A 22501-nucleotide genomic window follows, 5' to 3' on the forward strand; every position below is an offset into this window, starting at 1 on the left:
ATGGCTAGATAGTAGATTGGTTGATATAATATAGATAAATGGTAGATAACATTAGATACATAGATAGATGCTAGAGATACAAAGGTAAAGAGAAAGATGATAGATACATAGAAGATAAATTGATTGACAGATTATAGAGATAAAGATAGATGTGGGTAGATAGATGTTACATAGGTAGATGATGGATAGATATATAGACAAGAGATAGATGATAGATGATAGACAGATGATGAAAATGATTGATAGATGATAGATAGGTAGATAGATAGATAGATAGATAGATAGATAGATAGATGATAGATAGGCAGACAGATAGATGTTAGATAGATAGATAGATAGATAGATAGATAGATAGATAGATAGATTATAGGTAGATAGGTAGGTAGATAGATAGATAGACAGATAATCTACTGTGTGCTAGGTGATGTTTTAAGCACTCACATATATTAGCTTATCCAACAGTCACTCCAATATGTGAGGTGGGGACCATTGCTCACTCTGTACATTGTAGAAGAGACACACCAGAGTTCCGTAGGTGTCCTGGCATTACAAAAGAAATATAGTTGGACTTGAGCTTGGTCCACCTGATAGTGGAAGGTGCTGTCTTATTGCATATACTATATTAGAGAAACATTAGCCTACCTGGACAGAGATGCCCAGCCAAAGTGGGACAACCACTGTATGTTCTTTCATAGCTTAACAATGGCATCTTGGCACCATGGAGGAAGAAGCCACCAGGCCCAGCGTTGAGAGATGAAAACAAAATATGAAATAAGATTTGCAAACTAAAATTTCAATGTTCTCTTTCGAAAATCCAAATTTTTAGTTTCTCAGAAAAACAAAATTGGGGCTGGAGAGATGACTCAGTGGTTAAGAGCACTGGCTGCTCTTACAGAGCACCTGGTTTCAATTCCCACCACCTATTTGGCAGCTAACAACTGTCCATAATGCCAGTTCTAGGAGAATCCAATGCCCTCTTCTGACTCTGCAGGCATTGCACAATACAGGTACACTTACATACATGCAGGCAATATGCTCATACACATAAAATAAAAATAATAAATATTTTTTAAAAAGAAAAATCAAAACACCTCAACTCCAAGCTGTCCATCCTGCAAAGCAGACAGTGGGAACAGAGACATTGCTGTTGCCTTGGCATGAGTGACTTCTGTACCTCACCTCACCATGGGCTCCACCTCACCTCACCATAGACTCTACCTCACTTCACCATGGGCTCTACCTCACCACAGGCTCCACCTCACCACATGCTCCACCACTCCATCATATCCCAACCAGTTGCATTACCCACTCACCTGTCATGCCTCTATCCTGTCATGAAGATTTCATTCTCAAAACCACATGGATCGCTCCCAAAGCTCCAAAGAGTTACCATAACAATGCTTCCTAAGACATAAGGGCGAGTCATCCAGGCATGGTGGCCAGTCATCTCAGCCTCTTAGGAAGCTGAGGCAGGACAATTGCAATTTTGAGGCTAGCTTCTACAACTTAGAAAGACCCTGTCTCAAAATGAAAAGGAAGGGTGGGGTGGAGCAATAGCTCAGTGATACAGTACTTGCCTTCATTCTTGAGCCCCTGGATCAATCTCCAGTATATGTCATACACACGCACACATGCACAAAAGATGAGTCAATAATAATTCATTATTCCTATTTTAGTCTGTTAGAAGGAAACCAACAGATTAAAGCTTATGTCCATACAAAAATTTGTACACAAATGTTAGCAGCAACAACATTCATAACAGCTGAAAATTAGAAGTAACCCATCTGATGAGCAAGTAAACAAAAGGCCACACATTTATGCAATGGAATATTATTCAGCAACAAAAAGGAGTGGCATTCTGACACGGCACAGCATGGATGCAACCTGAAATGTCACACTATGTCAGAAACCAGATATGAAGGCCAGACATGACAGAACTCCACGTCCATGAAGTCTTCAGAAGTTTAGAAGGGCATGCTCAGATGGTGGGCTCCAGAACAGAGGGAACTGAGGGGAACAGGGATAGACTGTTAATGATTCTGGGGTTTCTCTCTAGAGTGACTGTATCATGGTCACCCAGCTCTGTGGTACTAAGTTCACTGCATTGTAAAAAAATTCTATGGTGTGTTAGTCACACCACAGCCAGTATAAACAGTAACACACCCTCTGTGGCTACACACACTGTGACTTGTCACCAGAGATGGAGCAGAATCATCCAGGCCAATTCAGCAGATCTGCAAGCCCCATTATGCATCTACCCACAAGGTCCAGGCTCCTGTGTTGCTCCCCACCTCTTCCTGAAAAGCTGGGTGGTGGGAGCTGTAGGGCAGGAAGGAGCCAGCCTATGTCTGTCATCACTGTCTGGTCCTGGAGTGACCCACACTGTTTGGGGATTCTGGGTCTATTTAATGCCATCCTTTCTGCATGCTATGGGCCAGCTCAGCTGCTCTGTATCCACATCCCAGTCATCAAGGGCAGCTAACCCTCACTGCCCAACCCTAAGTGTCACTCAGGGCCACATGGTATGTCCACTGTTGGAACAAGTGGCCCTCCCTGTTCCTCAGTCTCTCTCCATAGAGAACACAGGACAAAGGGCAGATGAAGACACTGCCCCCAAGGAGGGAACCATCCCTTGCCTACTGCACCTACTGCAGGTAGCCACTACTGTGATGGTCAGTGTCAACCATCAATTTGACAGAATCATGAATCACCTGGGAGATGAACCACTGGGCATGCCTGTGGGGATTATCTTGATTGTGTTAGCTGAGGTGGGAAGATCTGCCCACCATGGATAGCATCATTCCCTGGGTTAGGATCCTGGACTGTATAAAAAGGAGAAAGTAAGTTAACTTAAGCACGTATCTTTCCTGATCATAAATGCAGCTTGAGAAGTTGCTTCAAGCTCCTGCTGCCTTGACTTCCTACCATGATGTATCCTTGAACTGTGAGCCAGAATAAACCTTTCTCTCCCAAGTTGCTTTTGTCAGGTTATTTTATCATAGCAACAGGAAAAGAAACTAAGACAATTATCTTTTCAAACTTGTGACAGCAATTAAAAATAGTTCAAACCACCAGGTGTGGTGGCGCATGCCTTTGATCCCAGCACTCGGGAGGCAGCGGCAGGAGGATCTCTGTGAGTTCAAGGCCAGCTGGGGCTACAAGGAGACCCTGTCAAAAAAATAAAAATAGTACAAGCAGAGCTAGGCATGTTGACTCACACCTTTAATCCCAACACTTGGGAGGCAGAGATAGGCAGATCTCTGTGAGATCAGGGCCAGCCTGGCCTAAATAGTGAGTTCCTGGCCAGCTGGTACTACAGAGAGACCCTGTCTCAATAAACAAAAAATAAAAAATAGTATTAGCCCATCTTCCAGTTGAAATTAAGAAGCCCTGGTAACCCTGGGTTCCATCTGACTCCCAATGCAAAGAGTGGGTAGGACTGAGGGAGAGTCACCACCCACTTCAGGCAGGGAGGGAACTTGACAGACCCCATCTCCCTGCCTCTCTCCTCTGACACACTGTCTTCACTCAACCACACATGAGCCTGGTTCCCTAAGAAACGGAATGGCAAGGACATTTTCATGTGTTCACAATATAGCTGTGGGCCTTACAGGCTTCTGTGAGCCTCTGTCAATGATCCTGTCCTCAGGAATTTATAAGAGACAGGATGGTGACCCTGTGGAGTTTCCAGAAACTGCTAGCCTACCATTGTATTCTCCTAACACTTTACACTAAGGAAACATATGGATAGCCTCAGCCCATCGAGATGGCACCTCATCATAACATAGTCTCCTGCTTGGCTCTGACTTGTATCCAACAGTACCTCTGCCTTGTAAGAAAGATCAGACGGATCAGCAATGCCATACAGGAGGAGGACCTGGACACACACACACATCTTTCATTCGCAGCAGATCAGAGGCATGGTGGGAATCCAGCTGCACTGGCATTCAGAGTATGGAAGCAGGGCATCCTTGATGCTGCCAAGGGAGGCCCTCCCTAGGAAACTGTCCTGACTGTATCTGGCTACCTTTCAAATAGGAGCCCCAAACAGTCCCCAGGGCACTCACAAGGAAGACTGGCATGGATGTGATCACTGGATGGAGGCACCAGCACTTCCAGAAAAGTAGACTGTAGTCTTTGTGTGCTTCTTATTCCTGGTCAGCCACTGTGCTGTGAGGAAAAGAAAGATCCACCTGCTGCTGTTCCTCCACCTGCTGTCTGTCCTCCACCTGCAGTCTGTCCTCCACTTGCTGCTGGTCCTCCACCTGCTGTCGGTCCTCCACCTGCTGCTGGTCCTCCACCTGCTGTCCGTCCTCCACCTGCTGTCCATCCTCCACCTGCTGTCCGTCCTCCACCTGCTGCCGCTCCTCCACCTGCTGCCGGTCCTCCACCTGCTGTCCGTCCTCCACCTGCTGTCCCTCCTCCACCTGCTGTCCGTCCTCCACCTGCTGCCCCTCCTCCACCTGCTGTCCATCCTCCACCTGCTGTCCCTCCTCCACCTGCTGTCCGTCCTCCACCTGCTGTCCGTCCTCCACCTGCTGTCTACCCTCCATCTGCTGTCCACCCTCCACCTGCTGTCTGTCCTCCATCAGCTGTCCATCTTTGCACCTGCAGCTCCCTTTGCAGAGAGTGCAGGACCTGGTAACCATCACCATGAAGTGACATTTTCCACAGTCAAAATGGCTCTGAAGGAAACAGGAAAGACAGGCAGGTCCATCCTACACCTGCTGTCCATGCTCCATCTCAATCCACAGAGGCCCCTTTCTTGGCCTTTTCTAAATGCCCTGGTTCACGTTCTGCCTTAGAAAAGAATCGGGTAGTTATTCCAGTTCTATTCTTAGACACAAAGTCACATCGCTCCACCCAAGGATCACAAAGTTTTAAATATTTTATTTATTATTTTTATTTTATGTGTATGAGTGTATTGCCTGCATGTATGTGAGTGCACCCGTGTCATGCGATGCCGCAGAGATCAGAAGAGGGCTTCGATTCCCCTGGAACTGGAGTTAAGGACCGTTCATAGCCACCATGTGGGTACTGGGAATCGAACCCAGGTCCTCTGCAAGAGCAGTCTTAACTGCTGAGTCATCTCTCCAGCCCCCAAGGATTGCAAAATTTTAATCTCAATCTTTGATCTTGGAATAGAAATCTTCCCTCAGTTGGTAAGAAAGAACTGAAAAAAGCAGACGTCTGTTCATTCCCTCTCTGGCTGAGTACTTCTGTCACATCCCTGATACCAGGAACAGAGGATCCTCCATCCATTGCCCCAGCCAACTGGTGAACACAGATCCAGGTCACAGCGTGGGAAGGAAGAGCTGGGCACGGCCGTGGGCCTTCAGGGCTCACCAAGCATGAGAGCATTATGGTTCAACAAGGTGGGTAGTGCACTCAGCTCCCATCTTCCTCCTCCAAGATTTCATTAAAACCAGAGTCAAAGAACAAGGAAGTAGAGGGGTCTCAGCAAGAAAGGGCAGCGGGTGGCCAGAGGCCAGCTGTTCCTGAAACTATAGTGCTTCCTAGTGAGCATACAAGGTTAGTGTAGACACCAGCCTCAATGGACTGTCACATTGACAGGACCCAGAATCACCAGGGAAACAAGAGTGGGCTAAATGAGATGGGAACACTCACCCTAAATATGGGTGGCACCATCTCATAGGTTGAAGTCATCTTGTGACTGCTGCATTAAAAGCAGAAAGTGAGCTGAGCCCCATCATGCATCTCTCTCATCTCTCTGCTTCCTGACTGGCTGCCATGTGACCAGCTGCCTCATGCTCCTGCTGATGGGCTGCACCCTTAGACCATGAGCCAGAATGAACCTTTCTTCCCTTGGGTTGCTTTTGTAGAGTATCATGTCACAGAAACAAGGAAAGTAACCAATGTCCTGAATGTATTAATCTTAAAATAGAGACACAGAGTTCTAGAGTACAAGAATAATAAAATTTGACAGTGTAAATACATTAAAAAAATTATATAATAGTATTTTCAATTATTTTATTAGTGATCTATGAAACTAATAAATGATCTAGACAGAAAAAAAATGGAAGGAGCCATGGCCAGAACTCTGTCCTCTGGTGGAATGTTCTGGATCTGTATTGAGGACAGCAGGACAAGCTCGATGTGGCTACTGAGTACTTCAAGTGTGGCCAGTACAACAGAGGGACTGAATATTATGTTTTATTTTATTTTTATTGATTTTAATTTAAATCATCACAGGCAGCACTGGACATTCAGATACCATTTCACTAAGAAAGCATTTCACTGATAAAGCAGTACCCAGGGGTGAGGGGGATGGCTCAGTAGGCAGAGAGCTCACCTCCCAGGCACAAGGACCTGAGTTCTAATCCAGCATTCACATGAGAAAGCCAGGTGTGGTCACCATGCTTGTGACCTCAGCACTAAGGAGGTGAAGTCAAGTCCTTGAGGCATGTTCACCAGCCAGTCTGTCTAATCAGTGCATTCCAAGTAGTGAGAGACTCTCTCAAAACATGAAGGTGGAAGGTACATGAGGCACGACAGCTGGGGTTGTGCTCTGGCCTCCACACACATGTGAAAACCACATACAAGTGCACCTGCACACACACACACACACACACACACACACACACACACACACACACACACATGAGTAAACAGCAACAGCTAAAGTGGCCATGGTGATCCTAACAGTGATGGGAATGATAAATCAAAGACCAAACAAGGAGCTCTGATCATTGCTATGTCTTCACCACAGCCTTTCTCCCCTAATCAAGCCAGGGATTCTGTTTGTGGTGGCTAACATGTTTTATCACAATTTTATTTATTCATTTATTTTACATTTATTTATGTGTGTGGGTCACAGATTTCATATTCGATTCTCTTATTTTTCCTTTAAATATAAGTAAATGGGGGACTTAGCACCTAAAAAATATCTCAGCATGCAGGGGGTGACCTCATGCTTATGAAGATCAATGTCCATCTGCTGTCCACTGCTGCAAGCAGCTATCTCGCTATACAACATACAGCAATATCCATTCTAAATATGACGTGGTCATACTGGAGACGCTGTGACTGAGGCTTTTCCTTGTGTGGTTTACCTTTTTATTATAAGCATGCATTGTTTGGAATGAAAACAGTGAAGTCTGCAGTGGAAGGGGATCACTAGCCATCCATGTAGCCGCATGGGCCAGTGGCTGAGGGATACACACTTGTCTGAGCAGCCCAGTGTTGGGGGCCAGGAGCTATGCTGAGCCCTGGTGGGCTCTGTGAGGGACCACCCTCTATAGGATCCCTGGAAAGGCCCCTGGGGACTCGGGGAGCAGGAGAGAAGAGTGTGGGGCAGATGCTCAGGAGCCCTATGAGGAGCAAGGTGCAGGGCAGGCACCCATGGACACAACCTGATCTGCCAGCGCCACCTAGTGGGAACTCTGGGGGCTGTCACTCAAGAGCAAAAAGTGAAAGCCAAATGGAAATAACACTATGTTGCCCATTTGTGAAATTAAAGCCATTTAACAAGTGACTTGCTGGGCTCTGCCGTGATCTAGGCAAAAACCATGCCTTGGAACATCTTGCTGTTTGATCCCAGCGGGGCTGACACACAGCTGTTGTGTCCTGAAGATGGTAGGAGTTGTAATAACTCTTTACAGGCTCTGTGTCTTCCATTTAATGAATGCCCATGCCACCTGTTGTCAAATACTTTCCATTTAGCCATCATGAGTAACTCTGCTCACTAAGAAAATAAGGAAGAAACACGTTTTGATGTTTCTCGTCTGTATATGTGGTGAGCACCTCACATCTGCTGCTAGGGTGCTACAGGAAAGGAGAGGACCTTTCTGTAGATAGGATGAAGAGGCAGACCCTACTGAAAGTCAGATTATAACAGAGGAAGCTAGATGTGTGTGTGTGTGTGTGTGTGTGTGTGTGTGTGTGTGTGCCTGTACATGTGGAGGCCAGACATCAGTAGCTGGTGTCTGCCTGTACTACTCTCGCTTTATTTTGTTGTTGTTGTTGTTGTTTCTGTTGTTGTTGTTACTGTTGTTTTTAACTTTTAAAAATTATTTATTCAGAATTTCCTACATGCATATAAGGTGTTTTGATCAAATCCATGCCCGCTCCCTCCTCTCCAACTCCTCCCATGTCTCCCCATCACTTTTGCCTGACAACTTCATGAACTTCGTATACTTTCTTTTTTTTTAATGGGGCCTTTTGCTACTCTAACATCCCTCCCTCTGAGACAGGATCTCTCACTGTACCCGGAACTCATTGATTCCACTGGACTGGCTGACCAGCAAGGCCCAGGGATCCATCCAGCACTGGGATCTTAGGTGTGCACTTCCACGCCCAGCTTAGTATGTGGGTTCTAGGAATATGAACTCAGGTCTTCATGCTTGTGTGGTGAGTACTGTACTGACTGGGTCATATCTCCAGTCCCAATTTTTCTTAAGCACACACATCACATGATTTGGGGAGATGGGGACACGGCCCCTCCTGGTCCAATCCAGGGTCTGGCAAAGCCATCTGCTGGCAAAGACTCCACTATTTCTAAACAGGAGTATCTGGCAACTGGAAGCTGGGGTGTTCACAGACAACTTGCCTGTTCACAGTTCCAGGCTGTGATGAACAATCTAGCTCACCTGTCAACAGCCAATGGCTTTTTTGTCTTTCAGGAAAATTGCTGTCTCACAGTACAGTTTCCTGATTATTTTTCCACCTTTAAGGAGGTGTAGGACAGGGACGTGATGCCACACATAATTGCTCTGGGTTTAGTCATTCAAGACTCGTCACCCAACAGAGCCAAACAATTCCAGAGCAGCAGAAGTCTTTGAGGGGTGCAAGGTACGGTGGCTGTGTCTGCCGGTAGGTCATAAATATTAATAATATTGATGGAGCCTTTAAAGATTTGTCTCGTCACATCCCTGCCATCAGAGCACCCAGATTCTATCATTTTGAGCCTCTGACTGACAACCACTAGTTTCTTTCCTGAGCATGCTTAGCTGGGTCAAGATTTTTCCCTTTCACCTTCAGAAATTATACACTTTTTCCCCCAAAAAGCTGCAGGTGACCTGCACCAAACATCATACTGGGCTTTTGTCTTTGTTTCCACTGAGCCAGCTACAATCACCCTCCAGCAGCAATCCTTTAAGAGTGTTGTATGTTTAATGTACACCAGGAAGGGGTACACTAGACATCCCAGCCCAGCTCTGGGTCCTGAGGTGACAGGTTTATGAAATCTCATTGGTGCTACAGTGCAGGACAATGCCCCACTGTGGTTATGCTGCAGAGGTGGCACCCGCTCCACCATGTGTGTAAGTGCAGAGAGCAGCATTCATAAGCGCGTGGCTTCTGTCCCCACCAACAGAGGCTGTTTGTGACCATTTGTGAAGGGCACTCACTGAACACACATTGTCTTTGACAACTAAAAACTGCTCTTTTCAGCTGTGAGCTTCTTGAATCAATCAAGTGAGACCATGTGTGCCACCACTGTGTGCAGAGCCTCTTGCCATGTCTGGTCTAGGAGAAACTGAAGGGCCGACCTGCCTGCTGCTGCTTCCTGTAGATACTGACTGTCAATGTCAGGTGGTCCCTGGCAGCATCACACAGGCAGGAATGGCTTAGGGAAGGAAAAAGTTCACAGTGCATTTAAAGGATTTAGGATATCAGAGCTCCAGAAAGTAACTTTTAGGGACAGTGTGAGCTCCCCCAAGGTGAGCAGAGTGTAGCCACACCACAGATCGGGCTGCTTTACAGCTGAGTCAAGCTGAAGCCACACGACCCATCAGAGTCAGTACCCAGAACCTCATTCCCAGTGACAGTGTGGACTGGGCTGTCCCAGAGCTGAGCTCCAAGTCTACAGCCCATGTGTAGGGTTGTCAAATGAGTTTAAGGAGTTAATATCCCAAAGCTGCTGCAGTTGGCAGAGTAACACCTCCTCAAAGACATGTGTCCTACTCTCAGAACAGGCAGAAGGGGTCTTTGCAGATGTAAGTCAGGTTGCAGAGGTGGGGAGGTGACCTTCCACCATCCAGGTGGGACAGATGTGAGCACAGGGTTCTTATAGGAAGGACACAGGAGGGTCTATCTCAGGGATGCCATGGGGGAAGATGAAGTTAATGAAAGGGGGCCATAAGCCAAGGAATGCCTGCAATCTCTGTGATCCAGGAAGCACAGATCAGTGTCTCTCTAAAAGCCCCCAGAAAGAGCTCTCCTTGCCAGGACCCTGATTTTACCCTGTAAGGACCATTTCAGGCTTCCAGAGCTGTAAGTTCAATTTGTACTGCTGAGAGTCATTCTGCTGGGGCATCAGCCACAGCAGCAATAGGAACCTGGTATGAGAATGGCAAATGATAGAAACTCTCTGAAACAGAAGCCAGTGTGACCAACACCTGCAGCCCCCATCCTGCCTTCCTCTCCTCTTCTCTCTCCCCACCCCCCTCTCCTTTGCTCTCTACACTCTAGCTGACTGGCCTTCTTTGTTCTGCTTGATTCTACTTGAAAATGAGTGGCCTTCCCTCTTCCTGGAATGTTCTTCCTCCACAGCTTGACATAGCTGACCTTTCTTTTTAATCTAGTTCTCAGAGCAAACACTGAGTCCTTGGGATGATGCCTTCCTGGTCACTCCACCAATCTATTCACAGTCTCTTTTTCACCCATCTGAGTCTCCTGGATACTCCTCATTTCTGAAACGAAGGTCTATCTGCATTTGTAGACTGCTGGTCAGTTCATCCCATTTATATGTGAGCAGAGGAGCTGGGACCCTGTCTGTCTTATTCATCGCCGTGCACTAGAACAGTGCTTGGCAGAGTCAGCACCCAAACGCCATTGGAAATAAAGAAGCATTTGTGCCCAGGCTGTGCTGGAAGGTTTCAGCCAGCGTGACTGAAAGGGAATCTGATTATCTCGTTCCAGCCTGCACTCAGCCCGTGGTCCCAGTTGCCTAGAAACTCACTAACTGTGTTCATTTTTCTATTCCAACCTTTTTGAAAGATAATGTGTTTTTTATCTGCATGTGCAGAGCTTGGCTTTTTAGTTTTAAGAACTGGAGTTGAATGGTGGGCTGCCATCCTGGAGTCTAAACCACCCACAGGAACAAATCTCCATGCTCAAAGCTCAGTAACTGGACAGAACCCCACCCCCCACCCCCAAAAAAGGAATTCGGGGGAGGGGGGAGAAAAACATGTGCTTTCATAAAAGTCAAAAGAAAAAAGAAGGCAAGAAAAGAAACAACTCTTCTCAACCATGGAGAAGGCAGGCAGCAAAATTCATTACAGATTTAAATAAAGTGCAGAAGGTACTGTAGGTGTCCAGGGTTTCAATCCCTCTGTTTAGGTGACCCTAGTTAAGGGTTCTGCGGCATGTGTGCTGATCTATAAGTGAAAGCATTAGACACAAATGGCTTCTAAGGCCTAGTGATTCCAGTTCCAAATTCCCCACCCATTCTGTTTGTTATGTATGTTTACCAAAAAGTAATGAATCTAGCACCATATATGCCACATGAATGTTTGCTGTGTAGTGATGATGGATGGATGCATGGGTAGGATAGATGGATCAATTGATGGATTGATAGATAGATGGATTTGTGAGTGGATGTATCAATGGAAAGATCAATGGATGGATGAACAGCTGAATATATGGATGGACAGATTGATAGGTCAATGGATTGATGGATGGATGAATGAATTGATGGATTGATGGATCAATTGATTGATAGATCAGTAGGTGAATTAATGGATGAATATGTGGGTGGGTGGATGGATGGATATGTGGGTGAATGGACTGATGGACAGATCATTAGATGTATTAATAGATGGATATGTGGGTGGATGGATGGAACAATGAATAGGTATAAAGGTGGGTGAGTAGATGGATGGATGAATAGATCAATGGATTGATGGATGGATGAATCAACAAATGGATGAACGGATAGATGGATGGATGGATGGATGGATGGATGGATGGATGGATGGATGGATGGATATATGGATGCATGGATGGATGGATGGATGGATGGATAGATGAATCAATGGATCAATGGAAAAAATGAATGAGTAAATCATCATAGTCACTGCCCTTAGCAAGCCCACCAGCCTGGACTACTGCATCAGTTCCACCCTAGCTCCCCTACCTGGGGTCTCTCAGGCATGTCCCCGAGAGCTATAACAAGTATCAAAAACAGGACCACAGAACCATGGCACATAAGTCTGGATAGAATTCCAAGATAACAGCACCCTCTAAGAGGGTACTGGGAGTGCCAAATGAGACAGCCCATGGGTGGCAGATGCCACTGTCTGCTTACCCTGTCACAAAGCCAAAAATAATTCCCCACCTCCCTGCACTGAGAGGTGGGCATACAGCCTGTCCTGACCAATGGGGAGGAAGGAGATGTGGCCTGGGCCTCTGAGTAAGGGGGTGGGGACTCGGGTGAGGGGCAAGCTGTGGGAAAGAGACCCCTGGAAGCCCTTCAGGCTGCAGTCATGGCCAATGGGAAGTAGGTTTGAACTGAGATATTTATGTTTCCCAAGGCAGGGTGTCTGGGCTGAGAGACCCCTGGCAGGTTACCTCGGCAGCCTGTGATACCAGGCTCTGTTTCTGTTCTACCACCTCTGAGTGCTTGCAGCTCCTCTCATGAGGCCAATGTCTTCGTCTCCTCGCACTGCTGTGCCAGGGACAGAAAGCAGGAACACTTCCTGAGTTGTATCCATCTGTTAGTAGGAAGTAATTCCTTCCCTGAGCTCCCCTCAAGACTTCCTGGAGCTTAGCCAGAACAACACCATAAATCAATCCCTACATAATCTCCAGTGGAGGGATGACACCACTGTGCTGGATTAGGCCAATCCCCACACTCTTATGGGCTGGGGAGGACCCTGCTTTGCTGGAGGACAGATGTATGTGGTCACTTAGAGGACAAAGACCACTCTGAGGTCTTGTTAGCAAGGATGTTGGACAGGGGGAGACAGGAAGTAGGAACATATTTTCCTGTAACAGTACAATCCTCAAGCTGGGCTACATGGAAAGACTAGACAGAACACAGCAGGCACTACTTCTACCCTTGCTACACCCATGGCAGACATAGCTAAACCATCACAGATCTCTCTCTGTGAGTCTCTGAATCCATTGCAATGCAATCCGAACAGGTACAAACAGGAAAGGGTTAATATTTGGGTTAGAATCAAGAGGGTATCTGTGGATCTTCTTGATGACAAGAAACACTGCTGTCTTACTAATCGTATTGATGATTAGTCATTAATAATTGTACTTTAACATGACCTAACACAAGGCTTGGTATACTAAAGTCTCAGTCCATTTGTGCTTCTATAGCAAAATATCTGAGACTAGCTGTATTATAAAGAACAGAAATGAATTTTCTCCTAGTTCTGAAGGATGAGAAGTCCGAGACCAAGTTGCTGTTAGGTTCAGAATCTGGTGAGGGTCTAGTGTCTTTGTTTCTAGTCTCTTTGTGGCTGTGTCCTCTGCAGAGAATAAGACATGGCATCCTCACATGGTGGAAGGATGGAAAGGCAAAATACTTCTTTCCGTCTTTTTCATAAGTTAAGAATCCTCCACAAGGGCAGAACCCCCATATTGTAATCACCTCCCCAAATCACTCTTAATACCACTACAGTGAACACTGTTTCAACCTGAATTCTGGGGAGAACATAGTCAAATCTTAGCAGATAAATGCTGTGGAACAATGAATTTGTTGTGATCCAGTAAATTATTCAAATAGATAACAATGACCCTAAACCAGAGCTCTGACATCATAGTATAGCAAATGAACCCATCATGACAGCCCCCTTCTCTACCCCACATCACCTTCCCTGTACCCAGTGCCCCTCTGCCAGCAGCCCTAGACCCCATGCACACTTCTGCTCTGCTCCTCAAACATGCTGCTCCTCAGTTCCGGAAGGCCTTCCTTCTTTTCCTCTTGACTAATGTCCACTCACCTTCAAGCATCCTATGGACTGCCCCTCCTCTCTCATTCTCCCTTGACTATCCTATACAGTCAGTGAAGTGTCTGAATACGGGCTTGCCCACCTGAGATTGTGGCTATGTCTGTCTCAGCAAGTCTTCTAGATCAATTTTCTCATCACTGCGATTAGGTGGAAAGGATCCATTTTGGCTCCCAGTTTGGTGGGACATGTGCCATCATGGCAGGAATGACATGGTGGCAAGACTATGGGGCTGCATACTCTTATCTCAGCAGGGAGGGAACAGGAAGCAGGGCAGGGTTATAAACCTCAAGGCCCTCCCTCCCCAGCAACCTTCAGCTAGAACCCCCACCTCCTAAAAGCTCTACAGCCTCCAGAAACAGCACCGCCAGCTGGGGACTGAGTATTCATACACCTGAGCCATTCCACATCCAAACCACAATACCATCCTCCTTCCAGAAGTGCCACCCCCCAGCCTGAGGTTCGACTTCTGTTTGTTCTACCAAAGTGTGGCCGCTCTCCCAATGTTGCTCATTAACATTCTGACAGTGGTGAAATAAAAATATTAATATTAATGAGTGAGACAATGTGCTAGCCACAGCATTGATGCCTCACCTCGGGCATCTCATCAAATCTTCAGGAAACCCTACTGAGCAAGCCCAGCCCCAAGAGTCAGTCGGAGCCTCTCTTCACAGGAAACCATGAGGTCATACAGGACACCACTCAACTATCCCACTCCCCAGGCAATGGTAAGAAGACGTTGATAAGTGAAGATCAACCACACAGAAAGATGCGAATAGCCTCAGCAAAGCAGAGTAGACAGGACATAAGCCAGCATTCCTGGAGCAGGAGACTCAGACTGCACTAGAGGGAGGAACTGGGGACAGACAAGGGAGTGGAACAAACCCCATACAAGCCTCATGGCAGCCATCCACCCTGGCAGGCGTGCTGCCTCTGCCTACTGGGAGAGCAGTGACCAGTCACAGGGAAATGCCTGTCAGAAAAGACCAGTGTCTGGTCAGCTGTGCACCTACCTGCTTTCCCCTCTTCATTCACTTTGTGTACAGCTGGCTCCTTCTCCCCTAGTTCTGTACTGTCCCTGCCATGTGACCTGGATCAAGAGTGACACCCCAACTAGCCCAGCACCTGGGGTTGGAGCTTCAGGTTGCATCCCAAGAGAGGACATGACTGCTGGTCAAAGAGGGTTGGAATTGTCTTTCATAAAGACCTCACTGGGAACTGAACTCTGCTAAAGGAGACAAGAACGAGATTTCCCAAAAGTTTCATAGCAGGGAACAGCAGCTCCATTCTCAGGAGTCAGCACAGAGCTCTATTCATTACAGGATGCTAAAATTAACCTCAAGCCAGAGATGCATCCCCAACTGTAAATTCCCAACTCAATCACAGCACCCAAGTGGCCACGTAATACCTTATTTGCTAAAATAGGTATCAGCCTGGATTTAGCATAAGGGCTGCACTTGGCTGACCCTGTTCTCCTGACCTAATTCTACTTTCTAGTGGGTAAGTGTATATGGCTCCACAGCAACTCCAGGAACTGGCCCCTGCCTTTGAAAAAGTGCCATGTTCTCCTTCCCATCCCATACTGGGCTTCAGAGTCTGCATGGAATTGAGGGCTAGCTGTTATACATGAAAAGAAACCACAAAGGCTCTGAGGGCAGAGATCAGCCACCTCAGCTTCCCCGAGGGTGAGCTGGAGAATTCAGCTCACAGGGAAAGATGATGCAGGAAAACCCCACTTCCCCTTGGAACATCCACCTACTGCTGCCCCTTAGCAAGTGATTTCCTGCCATGCTGCATTTGCCATCAAGGCAGAATGAGGGCCACTGCTAATGAGACTGATCTTCCAAACCACGATGACTGGCTGGCAGCTGAGCTGGAAGCCCTGGGGTCACTTGTTCAAGAACAAACCACAGGCATCTCTAAGTAGCTGGGTGTGAATCTTCCACACTTGGTCTCACACAGGAGGGTCAAAGTACTGCTAAAATAATATTGAAGCATTTCCAACCAGGACCCATGAGCGCTGTGCTTTTTAGGTCCGGAATTTCACCCCAACCCTGTTCTCAACTGTGGCTCCTGAGCCTGGTGTGAACAGAATCCCAGCCAACCTCAAGGAAGAAATGCCAGCCTTGCTAGGCCAACGCAGCAGACACGTGGGCAGCTTAATGGGCTCTGGGACCCTGTCCAGCTTCCGCAGGTCAGTCCTCATCAAGGCTCTTTTAGTCCATCTGCGTTTTAAAGTTTGCCAATCCCCGGACCACCTGGGGACTCTCAGGGCAATGCCAACTAGAGGGTGCTGGTTCCTGAGCATCTAAGAGCCCCTGTTCCCAGCACACACTCCTGACACATTCCAGTGAAACTGTCCTCCCTGAGTACAGCACTTGGACCCCAGATGAACACAGATGGAGACAATAAAGGACTAGAGTTCCCTAGGAGCTACTAGCAACAGAAAAGGATTCATGTAAGACCCTAAACAGCATCTCGGGAGCCATTAGTAAAGCAGGAAAACAAAGCGCCATGTAAGTGTACTTCCCTTGTCCAAACAATGCACATCAACTGCACAGGGAACGACACACTTAAAGGCACTTCATATTTCTTTAAGGGATAAATGCATTCAGAGGAGGGGCTGAGGAGATGATTCAGTGGCTAAAGCACTTGCCATATAAGCATAAGAACTGGAGTTGAATCCCCAGAATCTTAAATAAATATCAGGTGGCTGTAGTGGCCCAATCATAATTCCAGCCTTGGGAGGCAGGAACAGGGGATCCCCAGAGCAACCTGACTAATGACTCTGGCCATATTGGTGAGTTCTCAGTTTGATTGAGAGGCCCTGGTAAATGAATAAGGTGGAGGAGCTATGGAGGATGATCCCAGACATCTTGGGCCTCCACATGCATGCACATGAGCACTCCCCCAATATGCATACCACACACAAGCAATATATATGTGAAAATGGAAAAAGAAAGTAGTCAAAGGCAATTTCTTTATGAGCTGTCTTCATAAGCCTGTTTCTTACCATGGCGAGAGGGACGATGCCCACAAAGCTTGTCTGGCTGATGAATATCTCAGAGACGAAGAGCTCACTCATGGAGTCCTCCACTGGGTACTCCACCTGCCAGGTGATTTGTTGTGCCCCGGCCAAACCACTGCTGTTGTCGACACCAAAGTCCACTTGCAGGATCTCATAGAAGGAGCCATTTGCCCTGGAAAACAGACAAATACAAGATTTACTATAAAGCACACAACTCTGCAGAAAGCTAAGAAGGCAGTCCATCACCATGGTCCTCTTTGTCAATCGGGCATTAGACTACCCACTGTAGTGAGTGCAGACTCATTCACAGCCCAACCAGGGGTGATGGCAGCTCAGGTTGGGCACACAAAGCTTCCCTATGGGAGAGATGCTCTTCTTGAGTGAGTGCCTGTGTGCACTGCCTCTCTAGGTGCACTCCACACAGCCCTCTGCCTTCCACACAAATCCACACCACCACCAGGACATACACAGAATATTCTAGAGCCATTTGAAGCAACTCCTCCAGCCTCAGTGAAGGAGGTGCACCCTGGATTCGATCTAGTTCTGCTTCTCTAGTTCTCTCTCAAATTTACAACTTGGGGAAAATAATGGTAATTTTGTGGGTTTGTGGAATTAATATGAGATCAATGGTGGGAAAAGTCATCACAGGCCCATGGGTTACAACAGAAACTGTGAATGACAGGAGGTGTCATGCTAGAATTTTCATTTCATCAGCCCAAAATTAGATTAGTTATACTGTACGAAAATCCCATCTATCTGCCTTAATTCATGGTCTTAAATCATTATATGTGTGTTTGAGAGAGGGAAGAGGGCAGATGGAGCACAAGTGTTATTCGTAATTCTTCTACATGCAGGAATAGTCTTGCAAAGTAGAGATGCTAATTGAAAAAGAATTATCAAAGACAGGGTCAAAACAAACAGCCATCAGCATGGGTCTGTGAATGGATGCTGTCCTGAGCTCAATCTTCCTTGACTGGGACCCAGAGGGGTTGATGGCACAATAGCAGATTCTCTAGCTCCCCACAGCCTAATTCCCTGGCCAGCTCATTCCTTCTCTACTGATGGGTCTATTCTGAGCCTCTATCATGCCTCATAGAGGCTAGCAGGTTCTGAACTCTGGCTTCCCAACGCTTAAGTCTGTAAGGAAAATATTGGCTGCCCGCTGCTTGACCAGGTGACAATGTCTACCATGGACAGCTCCCCACACCAACACTGTCCATGAAACAAGGAAGAGGAGACCCTTAACCCTGTGTTTTCCTTTTATTCCAAGAGGTTCCAAAGACAACATTAGACATCTGAATACAGCAATGCCATAAAGTGTCCCTCCTCCATCTTGGAAGATGGAAGAAACACTCCATCCTGGAAGATGGAATTTCCAGTTTCTCTCTGGGTTTCATAGGCATTCAGAAGACCTCAGAGCAGCTCCTGCTGAGAACATGGGAAGAGCAGTGGAGAAAGCTGTCTGTGGGGCTGTGCTTTAGTCCAGGTTAGCTGTGTGCTGGCCTGGGGATAATAAGGAAGAAAAACATCGGCGGGTGCAATTGTGTGGGGGTCACCCTCCAAACGAAGCACTTCCTGCTGCTCCCTGACTCTCCAGCCTACAAGCTAGACCAGTCTTAGGAGCTCCCACAACCAGTGATGAATGGAACAGCAGTTAAGCAGAGTCATCACTACAAGGGTTTATTTAATAATTTTTAAAAAGCAATTTCCCTCAAACCAAAGGAAGGAAATCTTTTACTTCAGGCAGCTAGGATGCTTGCTAATAAGTCCATTTCTATGAAAATGGGCTCATAACTATTAATTTTACCTGCTCCTGATTCACTCTTGATAAGCCTTTCAAATTGAGAAAAGAGCTCTGCAATTCTCTCAATTTAATAGTTGCAACTGCCTTTAAGGAAGCAGCATCTGTGTTTCAGCCATGAGCTGTTCGTGAGGTAATGGGCAAGTGCCTGTGTAGTGAGTGTGCAGGTGTGTGTTTGAATGTATATGTGTGTGAGTATGTATGACTGTGTATGTGTGAGTGGGGGAGCATGCAGGTATGGACAGGGAGTAGATGCGTGGAAGTATATATGAAAGAGTATGGATACATGGGTGTGGGGATGGGTGTCGGTGTGTGTAACTGTGAAAGTGTGGCGGGTGTGAGTGAGTGTGAGGGTATGAATGTGAACATGGTGAGTATGAGTGTGAGTGTGAGCATGTGTGTGTTGGGAGGGTCCTGGCACACAACCTCTCTCATGAAGCCCAATCTTTGGGGAGAATAACAGTACAAGTGGGTCTCTACTAGAGGCCTTAGGGACCCTTGAGGAGGGATTGAGGTACACATAGTGGCTGCAGCTCAAATGTATGTAAGAAAGACAGACACAGACAGGACCAACCCAGTAGCTTGTCCCCAAGGACTGTATCCAGCCATCTGCCAGGTGTCACTCATTAGGGCAATAACAGTGTCTTATAGCAGGGAAAGGAAGAAATAAAGATGGGTGTGGCCACCCACAACTCAGGGACCATTGCAGAAGAGGGGGTGGAAAGACTGTAAGATCCAGGGTTGATGTATGAACATAAGGAAACAGACTTTCAGGCCACTGGAAATTTGTTCGTATGAACTTGCAGCAATGCTGACAGCATGCACAAGACCCCTGCCAACTCAATCAGACAAAACCCAGCAAGGAGCAGGGAAATGGGCAGCAGACCCCAACCCTAGCCAAGGAACTATTGGCAAAAGATTACTATAGGATGAGGGAGAGTAGATATCCTTTAAGGTAGTGACTCTAGATAGGCTGACTAGACTCCAGTGGATAAATTTTGCACCAAGGGACACCTGGGTACAAATACTTGACCAGATAGGACTTAACATATATACCTGAGATCTGGTGGGGGGCTATGAGGAGTGGGGAAGGGGGAGGGGGTTTAAAATTGATTAAGATGTATTATATGAAATGCACAAAAACTCAATAAAAATATTAAAAATGAAAATAATATGGGGGCAACATCTTATTATTTACATAGACATATTTTTCTCCCCACCAACTTCTAGGTGGTTCTGAGCCATTGAGTCAAGACAACAACTTCCTTGAGTGACATTTTCTAGCAACAGAACACCAGAGGCTATCTCTATTCTCCGGTTTGTTTTTTCTTAAGACCCTTTTCCTGGGCATTAATAGTAAAAGTGACCAAGAAGCAAGGTCACACTGAACGATGATTGCCTTGACTGAGTGCTCCAGGACAGGATCTGCCAAGTCCACAGCAAACACAGTGTGAGAACGGACTGCTCCTCCCTTGGGCCATGAACTGCCTGAGGACAAAGGACAGTGTTCCTTACCATTGCTGTGCTTCAAGTGAAAACCATTGAAACTAGTGTGCCCTAGTTTCTTTCCTGTTGCTATGATAAAATACCTTGATAAAACTGAGGGAGAAAGGGTCTATATAGCTCACAATTCCAGGATACAGTTCATCACTGTGGGGAAATCAAGCAGGAACTTGAAGCAGTTGGTCCTATCACATTCAGTCAAGAGCAGAGCGATGCATGAGGTTTGATTCTAAGCCCCCTCTACACTCGCACAGTCCGGGGCCCAGAGCATGCCATGGTGCAGCCTACATTCAGGATGGGTGTTCCCATCTCAATCAGTGCAACGGCAGATATCCCTCACAGATGTGCCACAGGTCAACTCAATTCAAACAGTTCATTGAGACTCTTCCCAGGTGATTCTAGATTGTGTCAAGTTGACAATTAAAACTAACCATCACAGTAAGTAATGGTATAACTCACTCAAGTCTAAAAGGCCCTGTGAGAATGCCCTTTAAAGGTCTAAGGGTTGTCATCTGCAATCTTGGAGATAAGATGCCACCAGCCAGTGGAGTCATAGGCCAGATTGGTATGATCACACACCACTTAGAGAAGACAGGCCTGTCTCCACCTATCATGGCATCATAGTCACACAGCACCTGCCACGTCCCATTGCTCACTAGCTGTGTTTAGCATACATTCTAAGTAGCCACTGAGCAGTTACTGAGAGAAAAATAAAGATCCCTGACTTGCTAGGAAGGCAAATCAGTAAATAAGTCTGCATAATGACAAAAGTTATCATAGAATATTTCTATCAATAGAGATATTGATTTTTTTAATTTTTTATTTTATTTTATTATTTTTATTTTATGTGTATGAGTGTATTGCCTGCATGTATGTGAGTGCACCAGTGTTGTGCATTGCCGCAGAGGTCAGAGGAGGGCTTTGGATTCCCTTGGAACTGGAGTTAAGGTGGCTCATAGCCGCCATGTGGGTTCTGGGACTCGAACCCAGGTCCTCTGCAAGAGCAGTCAGTGCTCTTAACCGCTGAGCCAACTTTCCAGCCTGATTTGTTTTTGAAAGTCATAGCTAGGGAAGTCACAGACCATGGGGGAGAACCTATTGATGTTAATTTCTGTTAATGGTCATGTTGTCAAACTGCCTTCTAAATACATAGGTTTTATATCCATAAATTTCTGCTGCTCTCAACCTTGGTCAGAAAAGCTTCTTACTGTAGTGGGTAGTGGGTTAATGCAGAGATGCATTATTGTTCAAAGTACTAAAAATAAGCAACCATCTTGAGTGCTGAGCTGTAGGTGAGTCCTCTATATCAGCCCTCCTGCTCCTGCCACCAAGGCTCAGGGAACTTTATGGAAGAGGACAGAATGTAAGAGCTGAGGGATGGAGAGGAGGCTGTGAAATGCTGTCATCTGGACATGGCATGGCTATTGCACTCACAGACCCATAGCAGCTGCACAAGACCTACACAAGGTCAGGTCATTCAAAGGTCCATCATAGATGGGGAGGGGCTCCCAAAGTCACACCCCAAGATGAGAATTATTGGCAGTTGATGGCTGCTGGGGGAGGGGGAGTCACCTTTCTTTAGGAGTGTGCCCACTGGTAGATTCCCCATGCCTCAGTGGGTGACCATGGACATATGGGCAGCACAAACTGGACTCAGAGGGTAAATACATCCATACAAAATGACAAAAAGATGAAGTTGGCCGAGAGATAAAATGGAGATCCTGTGGGAAGGAGCAGGGAGTGGATACAATCAACATACATTGTACATTTGCATGAAATTTTCAATGAAAAATTTTAAAATTGACTTTAAAAATTAAAAGATTGGGACTGAAGAGGATAGCTATCTGTTCCTCTCTGGTGCTGATGTTCCTCCTCTCCAGAGGATAGTACTGGATGCTCTTGCGGAGGACCAGAGTTCTGTTCCCAGAGCCCAATGATGGCTAATAACTGCCCCTAACTCCAGTTCTAGGGGATCCAACACCCTCTTCTGGCCTCCTTGGGCATTGCATGCATGGGTACACTTACACACATTCAGGCCAAACACTCATACACATAAAATAAAAATAAATAAATAAGAACAAAAAAAAACCTAAAAGCTTGCTATTTAAAGTCATTTAATATAGGCTATGTATTACAAAAGGAGACACCAGAGACAAGAATTTGGAGAACACCTCAAGAGGGTTGACATTTGAGCTGAGACCCAAAATATGGCTGGAAGCCAGTCAGATGCTCAACAAATGTTTGTTG

At 46.4% G+C, this 22501-nt stretch overlaps 1 protein-coding gene across 1 annotated transcript in view; it reads right to left on the reverse strand.

The window, feature by feature from the left end:
• Tmem132b (transmembrane protein 132B) overlaps positions 1–22501 on the reverse strand; it is a 412598-nt gene that overhangs the window by 112019 nt on the left and 278078 nt on the right. The window contains exon 4 of the mRNA XM_008839404.2: positions 16936–17122. Within this exon, the coding sequence (XP_008837626.1) occupies positions 16936–17122 (187 nt within the window). The remainder of the gene's footprint in view (positions 1–16935; positions 17123–22501) is intronic.

Source organism: Nannospalax galili, unplaced genomic scaffold (assembly GCF_000622305.1).
Source record: "Nannospalax galili isolate Female #2095 unplaced genomic scaffold, S.galili_v1.0 scaffold218, whole genome shotgun sequence".
In the NCBI taxonomy this organism is placed as follows: Eukaryota; Metazoa; Chordata; class Mammalia; order Rodentia; family Spalacidae; genus Nannospalax; species Nannospalax galili.